Genomic DNA, 25,260 nt, shown 5'->3' on the forward strand with positions numbered 1-25,260 from the left:
AATGAAAATAAATTAACATTTCATAATATTTTCTTATTTATTCTAGATTATTATATCAAAAACATTAATAAATAAAAAATTATTTATATATATCATAATTATGTTGATTTTTTAATTATTATAAAATTAAATTTAACAAACAAATTTTTTACAATTTATAAATTTTGACTTTAAAAATAAAAAATGGTTTTGAAAAAGCTTAGAAAGTAGATAAGGTAAATATTTTTTGATAAATTAACGAAATGTAATTCATATGAGTATATTAAAACACAGATAAATCTAGCATAGATTATTTATGTATTGAGAAAAATAGACTATTGATTCTAAAATTAATAGGTTTAAATAATTTATTTAATTTTAATCAGTTTAAAGCTAAGAAGACTTGATCTAGTTAAGTGGATGGATGGATGGATGGATATATGGATAAATGATAAAAAGATTAATTCAATAACTATTATTATTATTTATTTATTAAAATCATATCGTCTCTCACTTTTTATCCCTAGAGCTTCTAGTTTCCTTTATGTAACTATCAATATCTTTAAATTTATGGACACCAGTCTTTTTTAAAACTTTTCTCTTAGAATCTTTTTCGATAATTTTTACATCAGTCAAGTTTTCAATGATTTTTTCTGCAACATCTTCTTCATTTAAGGTTTCAACCTTTTCTTCCTATTGTTCTTATTGCTATTGTTGCTCTTTAACTTCATTGGTTTTAGTTCCTTTCTTTCCTTTGCCCTTAGCACCATCTTCAGGAGTGGCAACATCAGCAGCAGCTACGGTTTCTGTGGGCTTTTATTCTGTTTATTTACCTTATTATTGCTTTTATGGTTTTTGGTTAACTTGATATTGCTAATTGGTCATTTCTACGGGTTTTTTAGTGTTTCTCTTTTTGATTTTATCTTATAAGAGCTATTGTCTGATTTATTCTTGCCTTTAATTATAATTAAAAAATAAAGAAAGGTTTATTAAAAACAAAGCGATTACTTTTAAGAGGAGAACAAAGTTTCTACTTATCCCTTCATGAAAGACTTTAACATTTCTTCAGAGATGCTGTTAACAATTCTATTTTATTTAAAATGAGTTAGTTTTTCAAAATTGATTTCAAGTAATATTTTTTATTGCTAATGCTTACCTGTAAGAAGTTAATTTGGTGTAATCATTGACTTTAGCAGGGTTTTTAAGCAAATATTTAAGGAGGTCAGAGTAATCAGATGGAGTTTCGTTTCTAGCAAAAAGAGCAGCAAAATCGTTAACTTCTTGAACATCGATGTTAATTTTATCATTATAAATTTGTTCATTGAGAATTCTAATTGTTAATTAAGCAAGAGGTTTAGGATGTTTCTTGAAAATTTCAAGCAAGCATTTAATTAATTCAACTCCAAATTCAACTTTTTAATCAATGAGTTAGTCGTATAGTTAAACAATATCTTCAGGGTTGTCATCCATACTCTTAAAACCTAGTTTAATTTAAAATAAAAATTAATTTTGTCATAAACTATATCAAAATTTACCTTGAATGTAATCTTATTCGTTTAGGGAATATTTCATATTAGTAAGTTCGTTGAAAAGAGGACGAGCATAGTGATTCAATCCTGTGGAAGTGAGTTTTTACATGTACAATCTAAAGAGTGATTAAATAATATCTCTTTATTCTTATTTGAATTTGTCAGAAAGTTATGTGTTTGCTTCTGAGCTGAGTTTTTCGTCATAATTAATTTTTCTGGCAAGGAAGAAATCTCTAAATCTTTCAAGCATAGACATTAACTTGTTAATATTCTTGATACGGATAAGAGAATTGATATAGCTTTCAATAATCTTGTTTTCGAATTTTCTGTTAATGTTAGAGTTCAAATAAACTCTGACTAAAGTTTCAATGTCTTCGTGAACTTCTTCGAAAGTCTTGAGGTTATTTAATAATTAAACGAATTATTATTGAGTGATTTTGGAGTTAGGATCATTAACTAAAAGATAAGTGAATTCGAATAAAGTTAATCCGAGCTTTTATTCTCTACAGATCTTAACTATTAAATCTAAAGTTGACTTGTCTAACTTAGCACGATAAGTTACAATATGAGTTAAAATCTTCTTGAAGAATCTTCTCTTGTAGTGTACACTGCATACTTCAAGGAGAGAGTTGTATCCGATATATTCAAGAGCTCTTCCAAATACAGTTTCTTCTAAATATTATTTGTAATCACGTTATAGATCACCTAAACGAAGAGTTTTTAAGTTAATTAAGGTTCTGTTGTCACTGAAATCTTCCTTAGAGATCAAATTTTCAAGGTTGCTGTGTTTCTTGTACAACTAAGGAGTAGTGAATGCCTTATAAAGCAAATACTTTCCTTCAGGATATTCATGAACGAAATCCTTGGGCATGACAGTAAGACCATTAATGCTATTAAAATTATAAAATATTTTTAATAAATAAATTTAATAAAACAAAATTATTGTTTTTTATCACAAAATTATTGTTTTTTATCACAAAATTAAATACAAAAGAATTTATTTTTTAATATTTAAAAAAAAATATATATTTAGGTCAAAATTCATTAATTTATTTATTATTAATAATTAATTACATGGAATCAAAACTAGATCTTTGGTCGTAAAGTTCTTTTTCTAATCTCAAAATACCTTCATCAAGGTTGGTAAGATTGCCAAAGAAGTCTGCAAAGAATTATTAGTTTTGGCCTTTAGTGAAAACAGAGGGAACTTCTTTAACTTCTTTTTTAGCTTCTTAAGCTGGATTAACTGTTTGGTTTGCTTGGGCTTGGTTTTCGTCACTTTACAAATTCTTCATTTTCATGATATCTTCCTTGGTAACGAAGGGGTTGCTTTTTTCAGCAGCTCTGTCGATTTCTCTAACCTATTATATGAAATGATTGATTAAAAGGAATATTAAAATTTTAATTTACTTTAGCCATAAAATCAGAAAAGGCTTTAGATTGCTTGACTTCAGTTTAAACTTGAGCTTAGGTGTTTAATTAATCAGTATCATCTTGGAGGTCATCGATTTTTTTGTTTTCTGAAGAAGTGGAGAAACTATATTTGGAAACATTAAAGGTGGAAGCAGATGGTATGTTGATATTTCTGCTTTTGAAATAATTTCTGACAGAAGGTTCTTCATTTTTATAGGCTTCATCAAGAGTATTGTAAATAAAAGAGAACATTTAGTTGTAGTAGGCATTAGGATTAGTCTTTTTCAATTCTTCTAATTCCTTTTGTTTCTTTTTGGTGGCGATAGCAATATCATTGTTGAAGATGGATTCCTTTAATAAATTTTCAACAATAGCTTCTCTTTAGTTTGTTAAGTAAGTATCTTAGAATTAGACTAATTTACTGTTAGAGAAGCTCTACTTTTCGACATTAAGTACATTACCTGATTCGTAACGGTAAGGAATATTTTCAGTTTAGTTAACTAAATCATAATTGAAACAAATAACACCATTCTTGACAGCAAAAGCTGAATCAAAGTAAGTGAGACGTTAGAAGTCAATCTTTTGATAAGGTGAAGCATTAGAATGAGAGTTTTATTTATTATTGTTGTTAAATAATTTTAAGGCTTCTTGTAAGTTGTTATAGTAAGTTTTGTTTTGCAATGTTTAAAGAATTTGAGGTAAATTTTCCTTAATATAGTAGTCGAATTTGTGTTAGCTGAATGTTTAAATGTATTATTAGAAAAGATCATTCATATTGGTATGATTTTCAGCTAAACGAGCGAGGATCAAAATATGATATGAAATACTTGTTAAGGCCAAATCGTAATTCTCAAAGCTGAAGAAGTTATCACATAAATAGTGTTATAATGAAGTGCTTATTCCTAATTTAATCTTCAAATTGAGTAATTCGTGAAGTCTGCTTGAAAAGTCTTATTTGGATTTCTCATTCAAATGACCAAAGTGAATTCTTGAGAAATGCTTGCTTATTTCGCCAGCTTCTAATAAACTCTATTTTTAATAAAGAAATAATATAATTCTCGTTACATTAAGTTAATGTTTATTTATGCTCTATCAAAGTTCTTATCTCAAATAAAATTTCTTTTATTTATTGAGCAAAAAAACCATTCAAATACCATTTATCAATAATAAATATTCATTTAAAAAAAACAATATCCTGAATTCTATTTTGAACACATTTTTATTACTTTAACATAATTTTCAATAATATGAAGTTTTTTATAATTTAATATCTTCTATTTTAAGCAAGCAAATAATATTCATTTTTAATAAACTATCTTTAATTCTGTTTATCCTCATAATAATTTAATTTTTATACTATTTTAATCATAAGCATGCTATCATTTTAAAATTTAGATGCTAACTCTATTTAAACTTTTTCAATTTTAAAGAATATGACTTTTTTAATTTAAAATCAATTACAGAAATATTAAGACGAACGAGGTTATGAGCAGCAAAAAAGACTAGGAGATAGTTAAGCTTTGTGTTTTATTCAGCACGGATATCGTAGATGAATTGAGAAACTATTTCCTTATCTGCAGAAGTGAATTTTTGGGTAAAGTTGCTGTTTTTAACGAAAAAGTTCTTGTGATATTTTAATAACTCAAAAAGAGGGTAGAAGTCAGGATCCTATTTGCACTTCTTGAAAATTTAAACAACATCTTATTGCATGAGAACATTTTAGTTAGCCTAGAAGTATTTTTTGTTGTAGAATTAAGGTATGACCTTGAGGAGCTCCTTAGTAAAAATTAAAGTCCTATTAAATAAATACAAATTAATTTCATATTATATTTGCTTGACAGACAAACAAACAAACTATCTTAAAATAAAAAGATCAAAGGTATTGATTTTTGTATCTAAAAACTGTGTGTTGATTTAATCAAAGTAAACAAAGAGATGATGAAATATATTACTTTAAGTCTTTTTCATGAATGAAGAATGTTTATTCCTTATAATTAGCAGCTTAAACGAGCTCTTCAATACTTTAGACAATTTCTTCATTTATTCCGCTTTCTTGGATTTTCTTGAAATAAGAACTCATCTTACCTCTAATATTCTATATTAAAAGAATGATTAATTATTTATTTCATAATTATCACTTAAAATAGTAAAAATAAACTCCTCTTTTTGACATAACTGTTTTAATCCATATTTAAATTATCAAAATTAATCAAGATACTCTTTATTCATCGTCTTGCAATAAATATCTCATGGCTTTTTCTTGCTATTCAGTCAAATTTAAACAAGAAAATATATTGAGAGGCATGTGTTTCTCAAGACTTTCTAGTTACTTATTATAATATTCGACGGAGTCTTCAACATTGACACCGAATGGGATAGGCTTATAATCTTCAAAGCCTTCTTAAGATGTACGAATTTGCTTGCTATATGTTTCTCTAACGAAAGTCTTTTTATTTGCTCTTCTTTTAGAATCTCCATGTTCTTCCCCTTCTTCATTCAATTCAGATTTTTCTAAATCTTCATCAACTTCTCCTTCATCATCTTTCTTGAATTTTTTAGGACGAACGGGTTTCTTAACTTCTTCATCTTCTTCTTCCTCAATATCTTACTTAGAAGTAAATAAAGCAGCTACTTTCTCGAGTTTTTTCCCTTTTAAAACAATCAAATTCTGTTGCTATCTGCTCAAGCTTGAGATCAACCTTAACATTTCCAATTTAAAATAATATAATACTTCTTCTGTCTTGTTTCTATCTTTTTCTTTATTTTCTTTTAGATATTTCTAATCAATCAATATTTGATTGTTAAAGCGCTTTAGATCTTTTTATTTTTTGCCTTTCTAACTTTATATTAAAACATGATATATTCATTAAAATGAATGAAACCCTTAAATCACTCATTTACTAACTCATCCATTTATTAAAGAAATAAATTAACCTATTGCAAAATTTAAGATCAATACATACATATACAAATTCATAAATTATATAGATATATGTATGTATGTCCTGCATAATTAACAATTATTGCTTTATTTTTGATGCATTTCTATCTATTTTCATTATATTCTTCTAGGCATTTTCAAATTTCTTTTAAATATCTTTTGTATCAATCAAAAATCTTTTTATCTTTCTCTCTTCATCTATTTATTTATCAAGCTATCAACCAAAACAAAAATAAAAATAAAAAAGAATCTATTAATCTTTCTCTCTATCTTCTTCTACTTTTAAATTTTAATTTATGATAAATTTTCCATATTTCATCACTACTTCATTTTTAATGTATAAAATATTTATCTTTTACTTTTTCGAATATTCTATTTAATTTAATTTAGCTTATCTCTGCAAATTATCAATAAAATATAAATAACATCTTCTTCATCTTTAAATTTCAAAAAAAATTAACTACAAAATATTAAGTTTAGATTTTAAAAGTCAAAGTAAATAAATTTAATTCTAAAATCTAAAATTATTTTGATTTTATCTATTAAAGAAAGTAAACAGGGGAAATTTATGAAACAAAAACATTGAATTTTCAAATAAAAATTAAAAATGATAAAATAATTAATTTTTTTCCAAAAGTCTTTTGAATAATTTTAAAAATCAAATCAACATCTTAAATTAATAAATCAAAATTAATTAAGAAATTTTATTAAAATTTTTAATATATTTTTCTAAAAATAATTATTTTTAAAATGTTTGTTCCTTATATTTCCATAATACCCAGGTACATACACAATTTCAAATTTAATCTTAATAGTTAAAATTTGGGTATAATATTTGATGATTGTTAAAATGAAATCATAAAATATTTTGAATCTATTATAATAAAATAAGCAGAGTTTTTTATGTAAATATGAATACTAATAAACATTATTATTTAATTTTAACAAAACCTAATTTTGGTTGAATATAAAAACAAACTGATTGAATTATAAAATGATCATAAAAATGTTTTGAAAATACTTTTAAAAAAAGTTTTTCATAAGATAATACCAAAATGAAAAAATATATACATAATAAATTCTAATTGATTAAAGTGATTAATAAATTACTTGAATTTAAAACTAAACATTTAAATTTCAAGATCAAATATAATAATAAGTTGGTAGAATTTTGCATTTAGTCATTCTTTTTATTACAAAAATTGGAATTATGGAAATATTTTATGTAATTTAATTTTTATTTAAATAGTTTATTTCTTTTACTTTTTCCTTATTTTTTGTTGATTTGTTTGATTATCATTAAATAAAACAATAAAAATATATGGCCAGCGATTAATGTACAATTTAAATTTTTTAAAAAGAATTATAAATTAATCAGAACAAACCTATTAATAAGAGAGCTCTTTGCTTGTTAATATATGACTACTTTTACGGAATCATATGGTTATCAATTAGATAGATAGATAGATAAATATATATTAAAGGATAAAATTTTTTTTGAAATTTTATTATTAAGTTATCTGCTTTTAATAAAAATTTTTGTTTAGACTGATAATAATTAATTTTGTTTGTTGAGTTATTTACTTATTTAATTGTTAATCTTTAGTATAATCTGCTTAATTATTAAGAAATTTTTATTAATAGTTTGGTTTGTTATAAATAAGAAAAGGTTATTATCTTGACAAAATTAATATAAAATTTATATATTTTATTTTAATTAGTGGTTGTTTGGTTGGTTGGTTGGTTTGTGGGTATGAATTGGAAGGAATAAGTTTTTTAGGAAAAAGCGAGGTGCTTTGTAATCAAAGCTTATCAATAAATGTTTGCTTAAAATCAGAGAGTCTCAAATAATTGTTAGTTACACATATATTTATAGATGAGAAAACAGCAAAGAAGGCTATGAAAGTCATTAAGCTACCTTCATTTAGGAATTGGGTAATTTCTGTTAAAATTTTTTTGATAGTGAGGCCTTCGAAGCGATTGTTTTTAGAAAGAAAGTAGATTATTAGGTAGGATAGTAAGATTTCGGTTACAAATTCGATCATGCAAAGAATTGAAATAGCTTTGAATTCTGTGGATGTAAGGTTAGTGTAGTCGTTAACTAGATTCATATTAATTTTAAAGATTGCTGTAACAGCATAGAAAATAATTAAGCTTAAAAAGTCAGTAAATTGTAAAATTCCTAGTTTTTTTGTGAAGAGTCTTCTTTACATTTCTTTAAATTCAGCTTATTTTTCTTTATTATTGCAGCACCTCAAAAACTTCCTTAAGAAGTTTTTAACGGTTTCGTAATTAATAGGATAGATGTAATACATAATAACTTTGAAAGCTATTTTAATTAAAATGATAGAAATTCCTTGTTTTACAGAGGGCAACAAGAGGTAGAAGATGTGATAAAGAGAAACAGTAAATATACTACGAACTACTTCAAGCTCATATTTATATTCTAATTGAAAATAGGAATCTATTTTATATACGATTCCTGCATTGACTTCTCCCAGAACAAGAAAGACTAAAATTTCAAGATAGAGGTAAAAGAAGTTTTGTTCCACTTTGTTACTCCAAATGGCTTTTTGGTTGTACATGTAATATATCTATTTTGTTTTTAAAATCATGTTAGAATTAGTAAGCAAGTGTTTAGCGAAATTAAACAAGTTATGATTTAATTCGCAATAGAAAATAGTTCTAATGAATGAATCAGTTAGAAAGTGATTGATACGAAAAAAACAAAAAATTAAATATAAGCAGTGGTTAAAAAATAATTAAGAAGATTTGATTTGTAATATTTGGAGATTAATTTTATATTAAAATTCATTAAAAGCGAAATGGCTAAATAAATTTAATAATTTATTAATACCTAAGCAATTTGCAGCAATATAACAAGCATCATTGAAAAGTAAAATGAATTAGATTTTATTTTTGGTCCTTATTCGTCTCGCATAAAATCTATTTGATTAATAATATATTTTTAGGACCAGTTTATTTATTGTGATATATTTTAAGGTAATTATTTATTTATTTTTTTTTTTTTTTTTGAGATTATCTATCTAACCTAATATTTCTATATATATTCTCGTTAAGAATTTATTCTAAATAATAATATAAATAGTAATCGAAATAATGATAAAAAACTGAATATTACTGTTTAAATTGCTAGGCAGTTTTATTTGAGTCATCCCTTTACCTTTACGAAAGGCTTTGGATTGTGAAAGTGTGAGTTTCCTTTCATTGTTGTCGTTTCCAAATGTAAGTTTGAGACGTTTGTATAATATTGGTTGGCTTTTAGAGATGCAACACATGAAAAAAGAGAAAAAAAGAATAACAGCAATTGGAAGTAGATTAAAAGCATTAATGTGAAATTCAATTTTTTCACTACCAAATATATAACCTACTAAGCCAGAAATACATAAAATTAATCCAATATATACGAATTTGGGAATGGTGAAGTAGTCTACTTATTGCTCGTTAGTAAGTTTGAAGAAAGGATGTGTAGTTATCATAAAAATCAGTAATAATGCAAAAGACGCTCCATAAATAGTAGTATTTATGAAGGTAAATACATAAATATAGCCATAGCTATAGCTGGCTAGACAAATAAAAATAGTCAACATCAAAATGAAAAAAAATGTGCGTAAAAGTAAACTCGGTTAAAAAGGCTCTCCTTCTTCGTTAATTGAGTTATAGTTTGACTAGTTGATAGCTTCTGAATCTCTGCCTGATTCATTAATATTATGATTTTGATGGCCACTTGCGTTTCCATTCATAATTTCGATAATATGTGAACCATGATTTTTAGGTTGGGTAGTTTCTTGGTCAGCAGTCATTTTGTATTAATTAATTGTTTCTGTTATACGTAATGTTTTAAATTCGAATCCATCGTTTTACTAATTTTATACTCTTGATCCTTTTTTTTGATTACTACCTTTTACATCTATATTTGTCTATGAATCAAGTTCCTCTTACACAGAAAATTATTTCTAATTTTAGCTGATTGGACTAGTAAAAGGTGAATTTTCATTTTCCAATTTCTATGTTTTCTTTTAAAATGGGTCATTTTGCTTGACATTCAAATTTTCTTTTGTCTTTTTTTTTATAGAAGAATTTTTATTAGCATATTCTTTGCCTTGCTAAAAGGATTAGTTGCGTAGCTTTTTAGAGTCCGCAATACCCTCAAAACAGTCGCTTAGTTTCCTACTTTTGCTGCCTTATAATCGGCTCTCATCTAAAGAAAAATGACGATCATTATCTTCAAAATCTGAACTCATTTTCAGCTTGTGAGACAACTTTCGAGCTTTTGGTCTCTCAGTAAATAACTTTTTACAAAAATTCTCTTTAGAATTTCTTCTAGTATTGTATGATGATTGTAATGACAGTTCTTTTGGTGATTTATTACCATTCAGGTGAGCAAAGGAAAATCCTGCTGCTGTTGATACTGCTGATACATTTGCAATACTCATTTATTTGTTGTGCATGATATGCGTTTGCTGTTCAATATTATTACTACTTATACTATTACAGTGTGTCAAAATTATTTAATCCTATAATATATTTATTTCTAAGTGAGCTAGATGGAAAGAGAAAGAGTAATAATTTTTTTGAGTTTTAGCAAACTTATTTTGATATAGTGTTAGAAAACTTAAATTTTAAGTTAATGTTTAACTCGCTTAAGTAATAGAGAGTTTTGATTGGCTTCTGGGTCTTATTCTAAAATCGACTTATTGACCTTCGCTATCTATCTATCTTTATGTTTATCACTATATATATCTATTGGTTTATATATAAATTATATATATATATATATCTTGACTGACTGATTGATTGCTTGGTTGCTTTGTTTTTTTGTTTATTTGTTTCTTCTATTTTGTTTTTTCTTGTTAATTTGTTTGTATTATTATCTTATCAATGAATGAAAATATGATTAATTAGCTTTCACTCAATATGTTTGATTCTTTATTTAGTTATTTTTAATAATTTTTTAATGAACACAATGAGTTAATCTAGTTACTATATTAGCTGCTAAACAATTATAAATTAATAAATTAAGTATTAAGAATTTTGATTGATAACTAATTTTTTATTAGTTTATGAAATTTATAGCTTTGGTTGATTGATTGATAGATAGATAGAAATTATTATGAAAAATAACAATTACATCAATTATTTTTCTTTCTTATGCAATCAAATTATTAATAGCTTTCTTTTTTCTTAAATAACTCTCTCCTAACCAAATTTACTCTAATCAATTTCCTATTTTTACATTATTTTTTCTATTTGATTCTTAAATAATATTTATTTATAATAAATTCATTTGTGATTAAACTTACATTTCTCTAAAAGAACAACAATAAATCTACATAAAATAGATAATTTCAATTTAATTTGGAAAAAATTACGTCCTATAATACTAATTATTAAAGTTATTGATATTTAGTAAGATAAAAACTGTGTTAATTTATTAATTTGAATAAATGAATGCTTGAATAATTTCTTTGTTTTTTAATTTCGTCTGTTAATTGATTTGAAAGGTTCTCATAAATATTTATGATAATTTAATCAAATAATTTATGAATAATTTTTTGTTTAAATTACTTTCTTTTACCTTTAGATTCTTCTTCAAAAGATATATTCATTCAAGATACGTATCTAACTAAATTATTTCTTAATACTTCATAAATTGTTGTAAGAAAAAAAACTTAAAGCAATAATAATTAATAAAATTCTTGCTCTTTTATATTATCAATGATAATATTCTACATTATAAAATCTAAATGTTATTCAATAAGGCTTTTTTATTATTTTTGTTAGAATTAGTTTATTTAAATATTGATTTGATTGTACCATTCATTCATTTATTTCTTATTATCTTTATTAAGTATCTAAGAATGAGGTGCGTAATTACAAAACTATGTTTTGGTAATATCCAAAAAAGTATTAATTTATTCTTCGTCATATTTTATCCATACAAATTTAGTGCAATTTTATTAAATCAGAATAACAAAATAAAATAGTATAAAAAAATTATTTCTAAAAAAAAAAAACTTTTTTATAATTGAAAAAATAAATCATTTTATTCAAACATATTAAATATTAAATCATATTATTCATTTAGAAAACTAAAAATATTTTATCTTAAAGCGTATTTATTTAAATTATGAAACTTAATAATGTAGTAGCAACTCTACAACACTATTTAAAACAAACTAATATTGATTTAATAAAAATTATATTTTTTTTTTCTTGATTTTTTCTCTACTTTGGATGTTCTGATATAATATTAAATAACTAAGAAACCACATTTATGAATTCATATCTAGTTAATAATTAAAATCCTAAAAAATCCTAAATCAACTTTGATTTTTCTATTTTTAAATTAAGTTTAAAAAATATAAAAAATATATCATGTTTAATTGATAGAAAATTATTATAGAAATATTTCCAAAAGCAGAATTATGTATAAGATAAAAATGTTATGATAAAATTATGACCTTTTTTTAAGATTGAAATCAAAAGTAATTTAAATTAAACATAGATTCATGTTCTGATGATTAAAAATATCCTAAAAGGAGCACAAAATTATCAAGAAAATTGAGGTAATTAGTATAAAAATTCTAAAATTTGAAATAAAATATTAATTAAAAATCATAAACTACAAATATCAGTTTTAGATAAAAAGATATTTGTGATAATTTCATCAAAATTTTCTTTCCAAAATAGAGTATTCATAGTTCATTTCTTTAGATCTTAATAACTTGATTCAATAAAAAATGAATAAATAATATTACTAATTAAAGATTTTTTTTAATAGAGAGATATAAAGTGAAAGTTTACAACTATAACTATTTAAAATGTTGATAGAAATTAATATAATATTAACTGAATTTATACTAAAGTATTTTATATTTTTTTATGTAATTTGTATTTAGTTTATAATTATTGAAAGAATTTAAAAATTCAATTTAAGGATAAATTACAAATAAAATAATAGTTTCTCTATATATAAATTAATCAATATATAATTAAATAAAATAAGAAATAGAAAAAAAAACAAATTATTTAAAAATCAATATTTTATTTTTTCATTTTTTAAAAATAAAATTAAAATTTCAAATATTCATTTAAAATTAAAAAGATAACAAAATAAAATATTAATTATAAGTTAAATGGAAATAATGTAAAAAAAAATAAATAAAATTTTGAAAAATATGAATTAAATTATTTTTTAGAAATTATTTACTATTTATACTTATTTCAAGTTATTTAAAATATAATTTTAATTATATCAAAAAAGTATATTTAGAAATTTATATCATTTCATATCTTCAAATTTATTCATTTATGCTAACTATAGTTAATTAACTTTTAAATATTTTAACTAATATGTAAAAACTTTTCGGATAAATAAATATATTTTTATTAATTATTGCTTAATATAAAAAGATACCTTATTCTTTTTTTGAATTAATGTTTTAGATTAAACATATTTTTAAAGTAAAAGTTTTATTTTTTATAGAGTTTTGTTCTATTTAAACTTCTATTTTTAATCTTAAAATAATTATTAAATTTTAATTGGTGATCATTATAAAAACTCAATTAATAATTGAAAAAAATACTTAAAAAATATTTTACTATACTATTTACTTTATAAAAAGCAGATATTTAAAATGATAATTAAAATTATATTTAATTTTTAATGTAACATAAAATTATTAATCAAACAATTATTTCTTTTAAAATCAATCAATTAAAAATATATAAATTCATTAAGTATAATAAATCAAAATAAAAGAAATTATTAAAAAAATGACAGAAGAAAAAGCTTAGCAAAAATAAAATTTGATAGTAATTTAATTATTTTAAAAGCTAATTGTTGAAATATTATATTTAAAGTGCAAAAAGTTAGATTCAAATAAAGAAAATAGCAAATTTAAGCTAAACTTAAATTTAATGTAAAATTAATATTTACTTAGAATATATGAAGCATTTAAATGCTTAAAAAAGGTACAAAGATTTGGATGATAGTTCCCTTAAAAAAGAATTATCTTTATTACCTATTTAAAAAGAACTATTTGATGAGATTCATATGGATTTTAGGTGATTTTTTTAACATTTAATTTAATTTTATACTTTATACTTATAAAAGAGTTAATTCTATAGGAAATTAGGGATATTCCTTAATTGGATAAGAACTGTTATACTTTGATGCTAAAAAAATAATTTTAATATTAGCGTAAATTTGTTTTAAAAAATATTTTTTTGATATCTTTTAAGTAATAACAAGCCATGTGATTTTAGTAAATCTGATAATATTTAAAATTTGACATTTGATGTGGATTAACTAATTAATTTAAAGGCAATGATAAATATTTTATATTTTATAATAATAACAGAAGAAATTCAATGCTTGATAAGTTGCATAAATTTTACTTAATAGAGTTTCTAAAATATCCAATCTAAAATTTCTTAATCTGATATTAAAGTAAGAAAAATATAAATATTAATAAAGTTTAAATTGATATTTACTAAATTTAAGACATAATTCAATAAGAGTTGAAGGGATAAAGTCAATTTAAGAATTTAGAAATTTAAATGAATTAAAGCATTTGAGACTAGATATCTCGTAAATAAATTTATATCAATAACCATATAAAAGACTTTAAATTATTAAAAGCTATAATTCGCTAAAAGATTAAGCAAGTCAATTTATAGGTGATACTTTATCATTAATACTTTTATAGACATTAGAAATTGACATTTCGTAAATATTTTTCCTGAAGAGTTTTTGTTTATTTTTAAAAAGATAAAATTAGATAAAAGAAGCAGGTTTAAATTACATTATTGGCTCCTTAAAAAAGATTTAAACACTTTAATTTTTGAAATTAACTTCAAGGTATTTATTCTTTTTATATTAAGACAAACTCATTTAATTAATATTTGTTCTTTAGAAAAATATATATGAAGGAAATAAAAGAAAATGTGCTATAGAAAAATCTTATATTGTATAAAAGTAAAAGGTTAGCTGTATTCATACTTAATGTGTGAGCAAGAAGCAATATCTTCTTAATTTTAAAAAAACCATGCATAAATAATTATACTTTTTTAATATATATAATTTGAATCATCTAATTTATAGTCAGAAGATATGCAGTAAATAATTAATTTCATGTGAGTAACTTTAGTTTTATTTACATATTAAGCAAATTTTAATAAATAAAAAGCTAGAAATATCTTTAATAGAAAAAATTCTTTTATATATGAAGGTAAAAAATTCACGTTTTTAGTTAAGTAAATTTTAGCTTGTTATTCTAATAAAAGCATGGGCTATTTAATTTGTTTTAGCTTACTGTATTATATATTTATTAATTCTTCATATTTTAGCTAAAAATTGAAATAATTATCAAAATTTAGTTTGACTTAAATATTAGTCGCGTTTTAATTATATTATTCCAAATTTTTGATTATTACATTATATAAATGTAATATTAATAAGTCTTTAAAAATAACCAATTCAATTAGTATTAAGAAGTATAAAAATTAGTAAAATAATGATTTGGATACTTTTTATTTTTATATCATAACAGATAATTCTATTTTATTTAAATGGAAACGTTAAAGCAGCGTAGTGCCCATAGATTACAGCTTAGTATTGTAGATATTTTTAAATATTTTTCATACTTTTATAAGTTTTAAATAAAATAAATAGCTCCCATGTTTGATTAAAAATATAACATTTAGAACTATCTCAAGATACCTAAAACAAATATTATTATGATTAATACTGGAATGATTAGTAGCGAAAGGGAATTTAGTATAACTGGAAGCTTTAATTTACTACATGGATATTTCTAAGTAAGAAGGCAATATTATAAATGCAATTAAACGTATTTTTTTATTTATATTATTCTCTTTTCAATAATAATCTGTTTAAAATATGCATAAATAAAGCTGACTATACTATCATAAAAATGGAATATTTGGAAGAAATCAACAAAATATTAGCAATCAGTTATTATTAAGTAATTATAGCAGATGTTTATACATTAAAGGCAGAAAAAAATATAATCTTAGATGTTATTTCATCACTATTTCTAATTAAAAATACTTCTTTAGCTTTAATTTCACAGCGTTCTTGCTAAAGCAATTTAATTGACACTTTAACGTTAACATAAATCACTTCATTTGATGTTTGCTAATACACAAACAATTTAGATAATGTTATTTAGTTATCCAAAGGTTTTAAACTTTAAAGTGGTATTGTTTTCTTAGCTGTACTAGATTAATAAGGTTTCTAAACATGGTCTTTGAATTTATCTAATTTACAAATATAATTTACTGGCTATTTAGTATAACCAGCAAGTAAATTTTAAAAATTATTGATAAATTATAAAATAGAGATTTAATATTTTAATAAAAAGATTAATACCCCCCGTTCACATACACTGATATAGATATACATGATAGTTATGATATTATATTTACTGTTGGATCTTACTATGTTCTAAATATTTTTTAGATTATGGATGGAATGAAATATCAACTTTTGAATAACATAAGTAAAATATAAATAAAAAAAACTATTTTTTAAAATTTAATTTAACTTTAAAATTAACAATAGATTTATAAAACTCATAATATAGTATCTTAAATGTGAAATTTTTAAGAGTTGGATAATAAGAAAATATTTATTTAAGTGATCTATAATTTATATACACACTAAATATTTAGACAACTTTTTAGTTAAACAGTAACATAGCTGAAATTGCTTTTAGTAATTTAGATAATCCATATTAATATTATAGACAAGATAATCAAATAGCATAATGGTACTATTTGGCAGAAAATAATAAATTCCTGATACCACTTTAGAATGGTTATAGTTACTATTAAACATACACATATATATTTGATATAGCTACTAGTTAATAGCAATAAATACAACGTAAATATTTTATTTTAAATAGAAATAAATCATTACTAATTAAAAATAATTTTTTAACTTTAATTTAGATAATAAATTATCTGTTTTTTTAATATTTATTCATCAAAAAATTATTCTATCTTTAATTCAAACAGAAATAAAAATATAAATTATTTTAACAAATAATTATTTAGTTATTTTTTTACCAAATAAAAAGTTTCCTATGCAATGTCTTTTACAAAGATTTATTCTATCTAAATTGATCAAGTGAATTACTATGTTAATGCTTAATAATAGTTTATTTTTGTTACTAATGATAATTTTAATGGAAATATAGTATAATATATTTATAATAATGTGTTTCATAAAGTAATCAATAAATAGTTTTATTTAATATAAAAACTGCTAAGCTTGTTTTATAAATCAGATAGATGGTAATATAATTACTTTCAATAAAGTAATGCCAACTGAATAGAGCTATGTAATTTTTAAATATTTTTTCTTTAAAATATTTTATAAAGTTTTTTTTAAATAGTCTGCATAAATATTACCATTTTATGGATTAGATTATAATCAAATGAGTTAATAAGTAGAAGCTTATTATGATGGCTAACGTAATTATTGGGTGATCTTTGGTATACCTCATAAAAAAAATAATGAGCTATTTTTATTTATAATAATTGAAATTAGCTAATCTATCCATTCAACATTAGTTTCTGATAGTTAAGATGACAATATTAACGAAACTAGTTATGCAATATATTCAGATATAAACAAACAAATTATAGGTCTAGATGTATTTGGAAATGTTTATAAATGGAGTTCATAAGATATCACAAAATTCTAAGGAAAAACAACTATAAGTAAATTAATATCAATAAAATAGAATTTCATAATAATTTATATTAAAATAAGCATAATATTAGTGCACTAATTCAGGTGTAGGGGAATTATACCATGATGGAAACGTGATGTATTTAATAGCTGTCTGCTCAGACTTTTAAGTGATAAGCTATAATATAAATAATGGAAACACTTAGTTATTAGATAAGCTAACATCTATGCCCAATCACATAAACTCGCTTGAAAGTATCTCGCTATTAGGATACGGAGATAAATTAACTAGCGAGATATTTTTATATAAATTTGACTCAACAACAAGAAAATTTGTTTTATTTATGAAATTTATTGCAAATTATAGCAGGGATTAATCAATAAATTTAAGTTATGTACCAAGCACTAAAATGTTATGGATCCAGTATAGATACAGTAATATATATATCCCTATTGAGTAATGTCTATAAAATATTAATGATTGCTTAAGTTGTGAAATGGATTTTTATTTTAATACAAGTGAAGATCAACAACCTGATTACTTGTATGGAGATGGAACATAAGACTCTCCATTTAAATCATCTAAATAATTAATGACTTCATTTTTATTAGTAAGATTAATATTTCTTTAGTTAAATTAAATTATACTTTTAAAATTTAGGCACAATAGTATAGTTAATTTGTTGATGGAGTTTAGAAAATAGATGTTAATTTACATGTTAACTCATAGAATTCCATGATTATCTACCATGAATTATTAGATATTTCTTATGGAAGTTTGATAAATCTTAATATTATTAACCTTGATTAATCAAACTAAGCAAAGCTAACAGCTTTTAATTAATTGTAATTTCCTTCTTTCTAGTCTTTATAATTGAAGAATATTTTAATAGTTTACAACATAACAGATAAATAACCTTCTTGTGGTTTACAATTTGATAATGTAAACTAAGTATATATAGATAATGTTAATTTAAATTCTAATAATACAGCAGTCAGCTGCTATTCAATCGTAGTTAATAATTCAAAATTAACATTATCTAATATTAATATTACAAATTAAGACTTTACTAATTTCAATAAAATTATTCAAGTCTCTAATTCCAATTAAGTAAATTATTATTTTTCTTATTATTTTCAATCATTAATTTAAAATTATTTTTGAATATTTCAAAGTTAATAATTCTAAAAAAAATTAAAAATAGATAAATTAATTAATTTATATTGTTATTAATAATAATAGATCATTTTAAATAACATAAGTTTAACTAGCAGTGTTTTGGGAAAAGACTTTTCTATATTAGAATAGATAAACGATGTTCAAGTTATTATAAATTCCTTTGTTATCTAAAATAACGTTTGTAGTAAATCTTAGGCGAGAAAATCTTCAACTGTAGGTTACTTATTTTAAGTTAGCTAATTCGATGTAAACGATATGAAGATTATTCGTAATTAATTTTGTGATTAATCAGTATTTACTACTGTAACAAGTATAAGTCAAAATAATAACCAATTTTCTTTCCAAAATGTTATCATTTAGTAGAATTCTTTTTAAACAATGGCATCTTACCTATTCTTCAATGCAATTTACTACTTTAATTTACTTCCTATGCATACTCTAATTCTTAATAACATTTATGCATCTAATAATTCCTACACATCTGATTCATAAAATATTTCTGATACGAATAAATTAACTATTCCATTAATATAAATAAATAAATTATTAAACATTAGCATTTAAAATATTGTTTTTTAAAATCATGTAGAGATAGCATTTTCTTCAATTACTTAATCAAAAAATGCAAGTTTATTTAATATAACTTGTTCAAATTAACAAAGTTTTATAAATGCTGCTTTGTCAGAATCTTATGCAGGATGTTTCTAATTTGAAGATATAAATATTTTAAATATAAACATTTTTAAATCAAGTTATATTAATGCAATAGATAACTCAATATTAAGCATAATAAACTAAAATTACTAGTAAAATTAAATTAATGCTTCCAAAATAGAAGTATTTAATTGCTTTTTTTAGCAAACAAAAGTTAACACCTAAGCAAATCCTCTATTTATCTCATCTTTTTACCAGACTACAGTAACAATTTCCAATTCCAACTTTCATGACAATTAATTAAGTGGTCTTCTTAATCCCTAAACATAATCAACTACTGCTATTTAGGTATTAAATTCTGGAGGAGATATAATACTTTATAATAACACTTTTTTAAAACTCTAAGTCTAACTCATAGTATAATTTTCTATATTTTTAGAGCAATTCTACTAAGATAAATAATTGTACATTTAGCAAATCTTCATTTGACCTGAATGATAATAACTATATATTTAAATAAAATGGCGGATTTCTAAGGGTTAAAACAGATACATTGATTATTAATAATACTTAATTCTCATAATCAACATCTAGGATAGGTTCATTTTTATATATCGAACCATAAAATTAGAAGTTATTAATTGAGGTGAATTAATCATAGTTTAGTTAAGGATTTTCTATTATGGATGGAGGAGCTCTATTTTTAGACCCTTAAAGTGCGATATTTGATTTATCATTTAATTAATGCAATTTTTCAGATATTTACTCAAATTCTTCTAATTCAAAAGCTTTGTCTATTGGGTAATAATTGTTTATAGAAAATATATTTATTTTATCTCAATTTATACATTAAATTAGGCAATCTTAATTAATTTAGCAAAGCTAACAGAATCATATTATTTTAATAGGTATAAAAATTTTGAATGCTTTTGGAGGTACTAATTCTGCATTTTTAAATGCAATAAAATGTAATTTAACTATACAAAGCATGGCTGTCACTCATAATTAATAGTTTTAGGTATTAAATTTATTTAATGAAATTAAGTATGATTAATTAACGACATTCCAACTTTAAAATTCTGAGGTAACTATAAATTAATTGAATTTCAGCAATTTAAATATACCCACAAGCTCTTCACCTCTTTTAATGAGTGCTACTTCTTCAAATGTGACTATTTAAAATTCAATAGTTGAAAAAAACAATTTTACTCTAAGCCTGATTGACTTCATCCAAGGTTAGCTCACAATACAAAATACCAAATTCTAAAATATACACTAATCTATACCCAAATCAAGAATAATTGAAGAATCTACATAAAATAATTAAGGCTCTTTTAATTCATTGATCAGGATTACAAACTCATAATTAAAAATAAATTAAAATTCAGTTTTTAATTCAATTTCTTGTTTATACAACTGTTAAGGCTCATCAATATTAAGTCAATAATCTACTCTAATCGTTTAAGATTGCCGATTTATAGATTCTTAGGTATTGTAATTCTAATTTTTAATTTAATTTAATTAATAATTTTTGAATAGTCATCTAATGGTGGTTAATTCTCAGTAGTTGGACTTAATTCTAATTATAATATTATTGAGAACACGTATTTTATAAATAATGAAGTTAATAAGGATGGAGGAGCTTTTTTCTTGTAAACAAACTAGCAAGATGTATTATAATTTATAGCATTTATAGTAGATATTTATTTCTTTTTTCTCAATAGGTATTTTAGTTAAACTTTATTAACAGTAAATTTACTTTAAATAGGGCTTAGTAGGGATATGGAGGTGCACTTTATATCAGTTCATAAGCATAAAATACATAACAATAGAATATCCTTCTAACAAATATATTGATTTATTAAAACAGTGCATTGGTTGCTGGTGGAATTTTTAATCAAGGGATCAACCCAACATTAGATAAAAATTCTTAAATACATAACAATATAGCTGATTATTATGGGGCAGATAAATTTTCATACCCTCAAGAGTTATATTTAATAAATTAAAACAAATTTAAAGTAAATAGCAATAGTAATTAAGCAAAAGTAATTTTGGATAAATTTAAAAGTGGTGATACCCTACCAGATATTATATTTTAACTTAGAGATGAAACATTAAAGCAAGTTATTTAGTTATAAGGGTAGCAATTATAAGCTCAAATAAAAACAAGTAATTCTTTAGCTTTCAAAGGAGAAACAATAGTTAATATGGAACCAGTTTAAAATGTTTTTATCTTCAAAGAAATGACTTTGATTGGTAAGCCAGGGCAAATGTCTTTTATTGAATTTACATCTGATTCAATAAAAATATTTAATAGTAATACTCAAAGTTATGAGCAAAACTATTCCTATCCTATTTAAGTTAATTTTAGGGAATGCAATAAAGGTGAAATAATCTCTTCGTATAATAATAATTTTTAAGAATGTTAAACTTGTGATGAAGGTAAATACTCTCTAGATTTTTCTGGGTGTTATTCATGCCCTTCTGGAGGTGAATGCACTAGAGGAGTAATTCTTTTAAAGCAAGGTTTTTGGAGAGAAGAACAATACAGCTCAGATATTATTGAATGTACTAATAGATTGGAAAATTGCATAGGAAATTCATATGGAAATGCTGTTTGTATAGAAGGGAATATCGGGCCTTTGTGTGAAGAATGTGATGTAATCATTAAATTTATAAAAAATAAAATTTTTTTTATTCGAATAACACAAATAAATAGGTGTAAGGTACTTATTGGAAAACTAGTTTCACAAAAAAAAGTAAATTTGAGTGTATAAAATGTAAAGAATAGATATACAATATATGGAAATTATTTTTATCTATATTATGGATATTTTTTGCTGTGTATCTCACTGTTAGGAGAGACAAAAAAAATTAAAGATTAAGGTTAATTGTAAATGCCTTTTATAAAAAAAATGTATACACATTTATGGATAGATAAAAGACCCTTCTCTATGAGTAGAAATCAAAAATCTATATGAAGATTTTTGTTAATTATATTTAGATTGCCTCTGCAGCTGTCTCATTTAATTTAAATATAGGAGCATGTAAATTATTTACTATCTTAAAAATTTAATGTTTTTGAAATCAAAATAAACCTTCAGTTTCATTAATTAATCTTATAAACACAAAAAATAATTAATTAATTAATTTAAATTAACAAATTTTTTATATTTTTTGACTTTAAAAAAATTTATTGAAATAAAATCAATCAAATTAAATAATAAATGGAATACCATAAAAAATAACATATATATTTAAATAAAAAGATGTAATAGATGCAATTTCTTACTTAGGAGTGCCTATTTCTACATCTATTGACTACTTAGAATGTTTAATAAAAGATTTAAATTCTGACATTCCCTTGATTTATTTGAAATTGATTGTTTCCATTCTATGCCCTTTAGCTATTTTGTTAGTTTACTTAGTATATGAAGTAATTATATAAAAGTGTTACTACAAGTCAACGCGTCTTTTTTCTTACTCAGTATATACAGCATCAATATTTTTATTCCTTTATGTATAACCAGACTTAGTTTCTTAAATGATTGGCCTTCTTTCCTGTAGAAAAATAATGAACACAGATTACATATTAATTAATATGAATTATTAATGCTACACAGATACATATAAATTTTACAGTATAGCCTTAGTTCTACCTTTTTTGATATTGTGTACTATTGTTTTACCTGCTTTTCTATTTATTTAGATTTATATTTCCTAAAGAAGACATGGTTTAAATGATGTAAAAATAAATTTAAAATATGGGTTTTTATTTTAAGAATATAAAGATTCTGTCTATTTTTGGGAGATAATTAAAATCATTCAAAAAATTGTGATAATTATTCTTCTGAACTTTTATTCTTAAGTTGTAATGGTGAAAGGTATTTTAATCTACTTAGTTATTTTGTTTTATGGAGTGCTATCAAATAAATACAAGCCTTACTAATAAGATTAATTAAATAAAATTGATAATTATTCAACTTAAATTTGTGCTTTCACAATATTGCTTTGTGTCTTCATTAACAATAATTAATACAATTATTTGAAAATTGGCTGTTTTATAATAATAGTTTTGATTAACTCATTTTTTATCATTTACATAGCTCTAAGAATACTAAAAGACAAATATAATTAAGTCATTAATCTATTGTTTAAAGTTTTTGAAAAATACCCATCAATACAAAAATACTTTAAATAAAGAAAGATAAAAATAAATCCTGCTTTAAAGCAAAAGATCAGATCATCTTTAAAAGAGTTTGCAAAGTTAAATCAAAATTAAATTAAGGAAATGCTCTCTTCTATTAGAAATACAAAAACAAGTAAATTTTTTATTTTCATTTAATTAATTTATTAAATTCCCTTAAAACAAAATACAAGCTTAATAAAACCAACATGAAAATGATAATTAACTTAATTCTAAATAAGATTAAGAAAACATTTTTTTACAAGACTTAAGTCCTACTAAGTAGCTAGATTCTATACCAAATAGTCACAGATAAATGTTGAGCATTGAAACAGACAGCTCTAATTTTAATACATAGATGATTAACAGTTAAACAGAAAGTAAACTAAAAAATATTATAAAAAAAAACTTAATTTTTATAATAATAAATTAGGACTTTATGCAAGTTTTAAACCAAAATCAATGTTAAGCGTAGAATAAAAGCACTTGACAAATAGTTAAAAACCAATTAATGTTAAATTTAAGATATCTTACTTATAAGCACACAGTGGAGACATTCAAGAAGATTCTTAAAACAAAGAGAATTCTATAGGCAATTAAATTGAAGATAATTAAAAGTAAAATGTGACAGAAAACTCTCAATTTAAAGAAGTCTCTTAAAAAGGATATTCAGAAGCTACTTAAAATGAAATAGAATTAATAAAAAATTCTTAAATTAAAGATGGCTCATTAAGTGAACAAATTAAGAGCTGTTAAAATATTTGATTAATTTTCAAATACTAAAAGATTGTATCTCTAATTATAATTTTTATTTTTTCATAATTTCTTTTAATAAATAAAATGAAATTTAAATATATTTTTAGTATTTTTTATTTATTTACTAATAAATTTCAAATTAATTTCCTTATAAATAATTTTCAAGGTATTTTTGAAGCTCTGTATTTTAAAGGAAATTATTTATGTGTTATTAATTTTAAGAATATTTAAAAATATTAATTTTGATGTATAAAACTACATAAAAAATTAATAAAGTTATTAATACCTCTATTTAGTAAAAAAATACACCCTTTTATTTTTTAATTCTTACAATTTTATTATCTTGTAAATATTTTTTAATTTATTATTCACCTAAATAAATGTATAAAAATTTACTTTATTTGAAGATTTTACCTTAAAGTATTAAAAATTAATTACTGTACATTTCGCCTAGTCTCTCAGCTATGGGGAGATCTAAATTTCAATGTAATTTTATAAATTAGATAACACATTAAGAAAATAATCCATAATCTATAAAGCCTTGTAAAAGTCAGTACTCTAGGGTATATATATAAAAAAAGATAGAATCTTAAAAAACTAATTTATGTAAATGAGCTTTTGAAATATTAAATATTTGGATATTTGAAGAATAAGATAAATTAGTATTACTGTAATGGTTTTTAATTTGATTTTATTCACTCAATTAAGATTGAAATATAAAAGATAATTAATATATATAAAAAATAAATACTCAAACTAATTTTTTAATAACAAAAAATTTGAAATTGATTTCTAAATATTGTTTAATAATAAGTAAATATTGTATAATAAAATTAAATATATAAAGATGAACTAAAAAACTAAAAGAAA

The 25,260-nt window shown here is 22.3% G+C and overlaps 3 protein-coding genes across 3 annotated transcripts; 1 reads left to right on the forward strand and 2 right to left on the reverse strand. All coding sequences in view use genetic code 6, as the record gives it.

The window, feature by feature from the left end:
- Positions 1-489: 489 nt before the first annotated feature.
- Positions 490-5,628, reverse strand: TTHERM_00214830 (hypothetical protein; the record flags this gene model as incomplete). Its single annotated transcript, XM_001007179.1, has 9 exons — positions 490-934; positions 988-1,065; positions 1,136-1,460; positions 1,515-2,398; positions 2,583-2,869; positions 2,919-3,950; positions 4,383-4,716; positions 4,874-5,016; positions 5,140-5,628. The coding sequence occupies 9 exons, from the start codon at positions 5,626-5,628 to the stop codon at positions 490-492; spliced, it is 4,017 nt and encodes a 1,338-aa protein (XP_001007179.1).
- A 2,036-nt stretch (positions 5,629-7,664) lies between these two features.
- TTHERM_00214840 (transmembrane protein, putative) lies at positions 7,665-10,334 on the reverse strand (the record flags this gene model as incomplete). The annotated part of the gene is made up of 3 exons (XM_001007180.3): positions 7,665-8,456; positions 8,720-8,808; positions 9,005-10,334. The coding sequence occupies 3 exons, from the start codon at positions 10,332-10,334 to the stop codon at positions 7,665-7,667; spliced, it is 2,211 nt and encodes a 736-aa protein (XP_001007180.2).
- Positions 10,335-15,824: 5,490 nt separating this feature from the next.
- Positions 15,825-24,399, forward strand: TTHERM_000214840 (transmembrane protein, putative; the record flags this gene model as incomplete). Its single annotated transcript, XM_012795393.1, has 17 exons — positions 15,825-16,215; positions 16,275-16,412; positions 16,475-16,798; positions 16,995-17,146; positions 17,205-17,258; positions 17,313-17,640; positions 17,693-18,222; positions 18,273-18,722; positions 18,855-19,793; positions 19,885-20,246; positions 20,304-20,934; positions 20,985-21,116; positions 21,170-22,108; positions 22,168-22,495; positions 22,718-23,770; positions 23,829-24,014; positions 24,068-24,399. The coding sequence occupies 17 exons, from the start codon at positions 15,825-15,827 to the stop codon at positions 24,397-24,399; spliced, it is 7,269 nt and encodes a 2,422-aa protein (XP_012650847.1).
- Between the last annotated feature and the right edge of the window lie 861 nt (positions 24,400-25,260).

The sequence above is a fragment of the Tetrahymena thermophila genome (genome assembly GCF_000189635.1).
Source record: "Tetrahymena thermophila SB210 genomic scaffold scf_8254815, whole genome shotgun sequence".
In the NCBI taxonomy this organism is placed as follows: Eukaryota; Ciliophora; class Oligohymenophorea; order Hymenostomatida; family Tetrahymenidae; genus Tetrahymena; species Tetrahymena thermophila.